Raw genomic sequence first — 8,195 nt, 5'->3', positions numbered from 1 at the left:
TTAATAATCAAGTGTAAAAATCAATTCATGTGAAATATTTAAGATCTCCTGCTGCGTCTAAAACTAGTTTTAATATAAGTATGTACATGAAGAAAATTGGATCATATTAGAAAGAACAATCGTAGTTTCACTATAATTTGGACAGATTTCTGATTTTATTTGAATACCCAACAAGGCGGTTGAAAACTTATGATTCAAACTCACCAACCTCATAAAAAGACCGAAGAGAACTAGCAAACATTATTGCTATTGACCAGAGTTCCCCAATAGTCGTTCAACTGCTGCATGAACATTACCCGAAGTAGCAATAAGAGCTCTTATGTTCTCTTGTGTGTCAAAGAATCCCATCTCTTGAAGCTGTGAAAGTTGGGAGGCATACAATTGCTCTGGTGGCTCTGACAAGACAACAAAGTGAAAGGCTGAGCAGTATAAAATTAGGTAAATAATACCTAGGTCCCTATAAATTTGGGGCATTTTTAGTACAACCCCTTATTTTGAATGGCTTATAAAGCAGTAAGGTTCAAAAATTTCAAACTGGGTCCTTACTGTTAAATTGGACTAAATAACAATATTTGGGACTCCTTAACATAAATATTTAATAGAGTCCTTCGGTTCAGCTTACTGTAGAAGCTCAAATTGCTCCTCCAGTGGCAGGAACTTAATTGGAAATTGGAACTTCTTAAAAATAGGGGCCCAGTTATGAACTTATAAAACATAGGGGCCTAATTAAAAATTCCCAAATAGTATAGGGAGCTACAGATTAATATAATCTAGCCCATGTTTGGGACAAGTTTTCTCTGGTATTTTTATTTTCTGGAAGCTCTCGAGAAGCTGAACAAAAAACAGAAAAAAAGAGAATTCTCCAAAAAAAGTTGAACCAAACACAATTATTTACAAAAAATACAAGACAACAAAGCTAACCATTTGATCTATTTGGAACAGCTAGGCTACCAGCTCCAAGTCCACCAAACATGCTCGATAACATCTCCAATCCCAAGTTGTTCATTGGTCCTACCAATAAAATCATTCCATAGATCAATTAACTATTACGGAGTGTATGTTTGTAATCAAATGGCAGTTACATAATCCAAAACAGCCACCACCTAGTTTGACTCCCCCTTTCCTTACTAGGGATACAATCAGGCCAAAAGATTTTTAATGCATCTGGGTCTTCTAATGGTAGCTCATGAACTAAAGGGTCATAGGATTTTAACAGAAAGGTAATTTTAGGCAGTGCCCTCTGCCACCCACACCTAATTTTGTGATTTATGAACCACCTAAAAATCTGAGCAAAGGTGGTCATTAAAATAAAACCGATGATCAAATTCAAATTCTTATTTTAAGAACAGAAAATAAAAAAGAAGACCCTGCTAACCAAATTACCATCTCAATTATGCTGTTGGATGTTTAACCAATTCACTAAATTATAATTCATAACTAAGCATGATGGATCATCTTCAGAGATGATTCCACAATTTTAATAGAGAATGCAATACCATAGCAGTAAATAGTTTATATTAACAGAAACCGACAGAATAGAGGGAGGTCTTGCATACCAGTGCCTTGGCCAGTTTGACCAGATTCCCTGCTGAAACTTAACACGTTAATAGAAAATCAAACCAAAAAATGATAGGAAATAAACTCAACAAGCACATGGATGTTGTATTTTAACAAATTATGCGAGACCAAACAAAAATTACCACCAAATCAGTCCAATTAATGACACCCAAACATTAACTATGTCATCCACCACACCAAATCAGGTTATTATCAAGTCAAAGTGAAAAATCACATTAAAAGTGGCAGTGTTGAATGCAGATTTTGTTAGATTCTTGTAATAACCATGTGGTTTAGTAAGAGGAATATCCAATTTCAAAGCTCACAAGGCAACTTCACTTTTAATTTTAATAATTTAATAGAAATAAAAGCCTTCAATTTTTTTACTTCCAAAAATCTATGATGTGATGCATAATGATGGACATACAAATTTCCGATTATAAATGACATTCTACACAATAATCAGCTATCTCTATTTCTGGACTTCCTTAAAAATATAAATGGAATGTATAACTTTACACCAGGCACAATGGTGAAGTTGCACCTTAGTGACCAGTTGTTCATGGGTTCGAATATGGAAACAACCTCTTTGCATATGCAATGGTGAAGTTGTGTACAATGTTAGATATTCATATTTCTCCTTCAGTTATATTTATAAGATGTTACAAAATCTTGGTTTTCAAGCATAGCATTTCACAAGCATGACCAGAAAAAAGACGTCATAAATGAATAGCTTTTGGAAAAGTAATCATAAAAAAGACAATGCCAAAATGCTCATACAATACAACCACTTGTTTTTGGGATGTTAAATGACACATCTAGACCAAAGAGATCAGCAGCAATGGTTGCGCTAGTTACTTGGAATTTTATTACTCAGGCATAGCAAATAGCTAAATTTTGAGCTAAAGGATAGACCTCAACAATTCAAAGTTTATTTCTTTTCATTTCATTAATGAGCACAACACCAGGGGAGCATGGAAAGGCCAGTATAGCAACACTAACCGTGTTGATTGCTGCTGACCAAGCTGAGACAGAAGAGCTTGCTGAAATGACAAGAGTTGCTGTCATTGTGCAATAAGGTATAGCTATGAGAATATTATCTGAAAGCAAGGAATTATAGAAAATAGTGGGCAATATAACCTCTTTATCATATTAGATCACAATTTATAGAATAAAATATTCTACTGCAAGCCTGCAAATAAATAATTAAAAAAAAAAACAATTTCCAAATGCTTAGGTCTGAGAGTTTTCATTCACAACCATTTTGATCTACGATGCCCTTGGTCCAATTATGTCTTGGTGCTGATTATTTCTTTCATACTAAGAACCAGTAGAGTTCATCAAAGAGGAACTGTAAGCAAAGATATGTGGCAAAAGATACTCTTGAAATGAAACCCATTAAAGGCTATAGAACTTTAAATTCGCCTACCTGCAATGTCTCAGGTGAAGAAAACAAGCGAAGGAATTCCGGATTTTGCATTACTTCTCTAAGAGAATTTGAATCAGGCATGCCACGCTGCTCAGTATTAGCACCAAGAATCTAAAAGGTAAATTAAATATCAGTAGGATAAGTTCAAATAGCATTTGTACTAGGTATGGTTTGTAAATACCTGGTTCAAAGTTTGTGGGTTGGAAAGCATACTTTGCATCATTTGTGAGATAGCTGGATTTTGCATTAACTGGGTCAATAAAGAAGCATCTGGCATGGCATTGCCACCCAGCATGTTTTCAAGGTCTGGCAGACCAAGCCCTCCTAAGCCAGTAGGTCCTTGCTGCCTGGCACCCACACCAGTGGCTGACGACCTACTAGTGTTATTTTGAGCACCTGCAGCTACAAATACAATGCTCACACAGTCAATAATGGCAATGAGTCATATTAGTCACAAGCTGAGGCACAAATATGATACATGTATCAAATATGATAGTTGTATTGGATTATCATAAAAAGATTTTGAAGGTTTCTATACTTCAATATGTATTAATGAAGTGTCTAAGAGAACCGGTATTGGATATAGATACATGAAAGTAAATGGTGCTTGATAGGTCACAAGCAACAAAAAATTGTGGTCAGTATCCTTTAACACAGACAAAAATATATCAGCAAAAGGAATAATGCTTTTGAAACCAACTAGTGAAAACATGCACTCAGTCACTGGATTCCAAGAAGAAAAATTTAGTATCGAACATACCACCAGAAGAGGACCAAGGATTTGGAAGTGGGTTAGTATTAGGTAAGTGAGAACCAGCAGTTGCTTCAGAACTAGTAATTGAGGGATTAGTTGATTGGTCCGTTGCATGGCCACCATGAGTCCCTGAAATTGCTGCATTATTATTTCCTGTATTACCAGCCATTGTAGTGGCATTCAAAAATGGTTCTTGAATATTTTCATACATGCGCCTCAGCATGTTGAATCCCTCAGGAGAAGATTCAATATTGCTCATTGCTCTATCTGTATTTCTCATCATTTCACGCATGATCTCAGGGTTCCTTGTAGCTTCAAGGGTCTGACGGAGAGTACTGGGATCATTAAGTATGTGTGCTAACTCAGGGTTTCGATCCATGAGCTCTTGCATCTGTGGATTATTCATTATAAGATTCCGCACTATCTCAGGATTATTTATTAGATTCTGCATGGCAGGCGAATTCATTATTTCTCTCACTAAATTGGGATTTGAAAGAAATGGCTGCTGCATCTGTTCTAGATCAGGAAATCCCTCACCAAATAAAGCATTTCCCCCAGTCCCATTGGTACCTAGTCCAGGGAACAGCGAAGCTCCAAAGCCAACTCCTCCTAAACTCCCACCTTCATTCGCACCAGCACCTCTAGCATTATTTGTTGTGGTATTGGTATCGGTGCTGCTAGTACTGGTCCCGCCAGTTGGATTAGTAGGTGCAGAACCACTAACCAAATGGACAGTGTGATCTGCCTCCAATCCTATAAAGATAAATAGAAATTAGAGTTATGTTCATTCATTAAAGAAATACATTCTTAAGAACCTTAGTTCAGTGTGAACAGATGTGGGTTGTTTTTTAAGAACACAATATAAAACTATATTTCTGCCTAATACAAGCCATGCTAGCAAAACATTCTGAGAATTGTCAGCAAATTAATCCTACATTATTCTACACCATACAGATGCAAAGAGACATGATTAAAAAATATTAACAATTTTCAAGAAAATTATGAGTATGGTAGTGATGAACTATTACTTAAGGATCCTTCAATGAATAACCTAAGAGCAATGGTTAAATAATTAATAAATAAGAACGTTTTTATCAAAAATTCAGAGTGACACTTTCCATTAAGCCATCCCACTTTGATCCCCCAGCCAATGTCCTAAGGGACCTTATTAGCATTCTCCTTGATGATATGCATGTAACATCATTATCCTACAGCCAGTTTACCTAAACCTCCCTTATTAATAAACTTCATAAACATAAAAATACTCCGTCAAACACAAATTCAAACGTTCAGATTTCAAGCCCTCAAAGAAAAAACACCAGTGTTTTCAATGGAGGATAGTGGAATATGGAGGAAGGCCAAAATTCCAACATATAAACACCTCCCCATAAATGCCTATGGCCGTTGGCAAAAGTCCATCACACCATAGCACCACCATTGAACAACACTGAATAAGATATAGTGATAGCAAAACGTATTATGATGTGCAGATACAATGTGTATCGATGTGTACCTAAGACAACATTATGTTTGTTTTGAAAATAACAAGATATGATATGATATGATACATGACAAATTTGTATTTAAAATGTATACAAATTCTTAAAACATAATAAATATATAATTTCAATTATCAGGATCCAAATCAAATTCACATTTCTTAGACATTGTCAAAATAAAAAATTATAAATTATTGTCAACATAAAAGTATTAGTGCTTCATAGATTGGATACTTCATCAATAAGTATCGGTAAAGTATTCTATAGTATCGGATATGAACCAGATACAGGACACAAATTGAAATGTCAGTTGATTATCATATGGCACGCATGATACAAAATTCTTCTGAATGGACTTAATAATTAGCTTAACCTAGATACTTTATCAAACATTTGGGCATGTCAATTTCACTAAACAAGTAAGGATACTTCACTAGCCCACCGTTTTTTTCTTAAACAATTGTTTTGTTTAATCCTTAAACAGACCTAACTAAATTAGACAATCCATCTCCTGCTTTCTTCATTAACAATGAGATCATGAAAAAATGCACAATGTGAGCAAAGTATCATAATACTGAGATGCAGAACAAAAAAACTCACCACCAGAATATAGGTTGAAGAAAAAACAAATCAAAGGCTAGGTGATTTATCCAAAAATATCACCTGATATAGCTTTAACATATTACTTAATAACTTCCCAGAAAGAAATCAATCACTGTGGTAAGGCATAAAATACATATGATTATTTAAATATGTAATCCTAACATAAGGAATTATTGGTCCAATACTATTTTGGCTTCAAATCTACTCTATAATTCAAATGAAATCTTTAAAAGTAAAGTATAGGTTGTTTGACAATTTTCATTTATTTTAATTTAGAAGAGAGGACTCGAGGGTGAGCAGCAAGAAGACAGAAAGAAAGCAGGAAGAGAGGAAGGAGGGAGTGGGAGAACACAAAGATAGAGCCGGCTCTTTTTAAAATGTTAATTACTTCCCTTTTATTTAAAAAAATTATGTTGCATATGTCCTTCTCAAACAATCTTTGACTAAACTATTTTAAGGAACAAAAGAACAACACCAACAAAGCTTTGTCCAGTACGTGACTAACCACAGATCACATGACGTCATTTAGCATAGTTAAAGACTAAATCTTCAGAGATGTTATGTTATTACTATGAATCCTTCCTAACAACTTCCTCCAGTCTCTTTCATGGTCTCCCTCTACCCCTTGGTTTATCTCTCCCCTTTTTCATGAGACAAAAATCATGTCATCAACTCTCCTCATTGGTATGTCCAGAGGATTTCTTTATAAATACAAAAACCAACTTAAACAATTCCCTCATCTTATCAGTGCCACACCCATAGCTTGTTAGGATTCAATTCCAAGGAATTGGACTTGAGTCCACATTGTCGGCAATGAAATTCTAGTGAGCGCATAGGGTTTGATTTGAGTTCTTATCACCACTGCCTATATTTTCATTTTCATAGCTAATGTCCAGGAAACATAAACCCCGTTGATACGCCGAACATGGATCACTCACGACAACCTTTTCAAGGAAAAAGCAAACTCAAAAAGAACTGGACAAAACACCACGATAATTGAAACCTGCGACTAACTGAACCTGTTTTTCTTTTATCCTTTTCATTCTTCATTCTCTTCTGAGTAAAAAGGCATTGAAAAAAATAGACCCTCAATCTCCCTCAGGCCAAGAGAATAACACCCTTCACTTCCACCTCAAACACCCCCTCTAACCTTAAACTTGACGTCATATTCCCTTTTGAAATCCTATCCACCGTAACGTAACCCATATCCGCTGCCACTATATCTGACTAATCAGCCATGTAAATACAATCAGAATCGCACAAACACCTCCGCGAACTAAACAGAATCTATAACACCGACTCAAACACCATCAATTCATAAAAAATCATACGCATTAAAAAAAACACCGGCATATGGGTTAGGAAATACCGTAGCTTCGGAGGGTTTGATCGTCCTTCAAAATGCGACCCTTGTAAATGAGGCGTTGTTGTTCGACGGGCATGTCGCAGTTGCGAGCAACGAGATCCTTGAAGGAACTAACGATGGAATCAAGGGAAGTCTGAACGGAAAACTTAGAGCCGTTAGAACAGCGAACATTGATGTTGACATTGACCCCTTCGGATTCCTCAACGGCACTGTCACCACCCATGACGTGGTTCGGGAAGGCGCGTGACTCGGACAATCTCGCAGCGATTGAATAGAAGGGAAGAGGAAAGCGAGCCCTAACCCTAGAACATGGAAGACTGGCGCGTAAACCAGAACAGAGAAGAGACTCCACCAGCTACCAACAAGAGACAAAGATCAACGTAAGGGAAGAAATAATTAATGAAAAAAAAAAATTTCGAATAACCAATAGAATATACTATACACCATATAACATTTAATTAATTTATATTATTAATAATATTTAAATTAATATTTTTTTTATGAGAACTCTATTTTCAACCAGTAACTCTCATCTGTGATGCACAGATTTTTTTTTAAATATTTTCATTATTTTAAATCTTTGTTTTTTTATAAAAGATTTCACCTGCTTAGTAGTTCAATTTTGTGAGATATTACTTTTAGTTTTTTAATTAAATAATATGTGACATTGATAATGTGGGGGATAGTTTATTTAAAAAAAATTATGTTTGTAATTGACATATTTGATTTACAATTTTCTATGTCAAAAGTCCTGGAACAAAAATTAGTTATCATGATCATTTTAAACTCATTCCGAATAAATTCAGATTTCTTTGCACAAATTTATTAGTGACCAAATATAATATTATCACCATAAATTTGCATAATAATAAAATATTTTCTAGAATCCTTTATAACATAGTTGTGACTAATTTTTTTTTTACAAAGCCATTTTTCATAATAAAATTTCTTAATTTATTGTATCAAGTTCAATGAATGAGTTTGTTT

At 35.0% G+C, this 8,195-nt stretch overlaps 1 protein-coding gene across 13 annotated transcripts; it reads right to left on the bottom strand.

Annotated features, from left to right (window-relative positions):
* LOC137808518 (ubiquitin domain-containing protein DSK2b-like) lies at positions 1-7,636 on the bottom strand. 13 transcript variants are annotated; one of them, XR_011080714.1, is made up of 8 exons: positions 7,212-7,629; positions 3,747-4,493; positions 3,168-3,388; positions 2,987-3,097; positions 2,560-2,877; positions 1,557-1,585; positions 922-1,011; positions 1-395 (listed from the first exon to the last, which is right to left on the bottom strand). XR_011080714.1 is itself a non-coding variant. In XM_068609665.1 (8 exons), exons 1-8 carry the CDS (start codon positions 7,429-7,431, stop codon positions 247-249), a joined length of 1,611 nt encoding a protein of 536 aa, XP_068465766.1. In that variant the 5' UTR covers positions 7,432-7,636; the 3' UTR covers positions 1-246. The 13 variants fall into 13 exon arrangements, 8 of the variants coding, with proteins under 8 accessions (XP_068465766.1, XP_068465762.1, XP_068465763.1 ...); XR_011080717.1 differs by having other exon boundaries at positions 1,557-1,588; positions 2,560-2,657; XR_011080716.1 differs by having other exon boundaries at positions 2,560-2,657.
* Positions 7,637-8,195: the final 559 nt, after the last annotated feature.

Source organism: Phaseolus vulgaris, chromosome 3 (genome assembly GCF_000499845.2).
Source record: "Phaseolus vulgaris cultivar G19833 chromosome 3, P. vulgaris v2.0, whole genome shotgun sequence".
In the NCBI taxonomy this organism is placed as follows: domain Eukaryota; kingdom Viridiplantae; phylum Streptophyta; class Magnoliopsida; order Fabales; family Fabaceae; genus Phaseolus; species Phaseolus vulgaris.
Note: the sequence above shows the minus strand (reverse complement) of the source record. Positions and strands in the feature narration are given on the sequence as shown.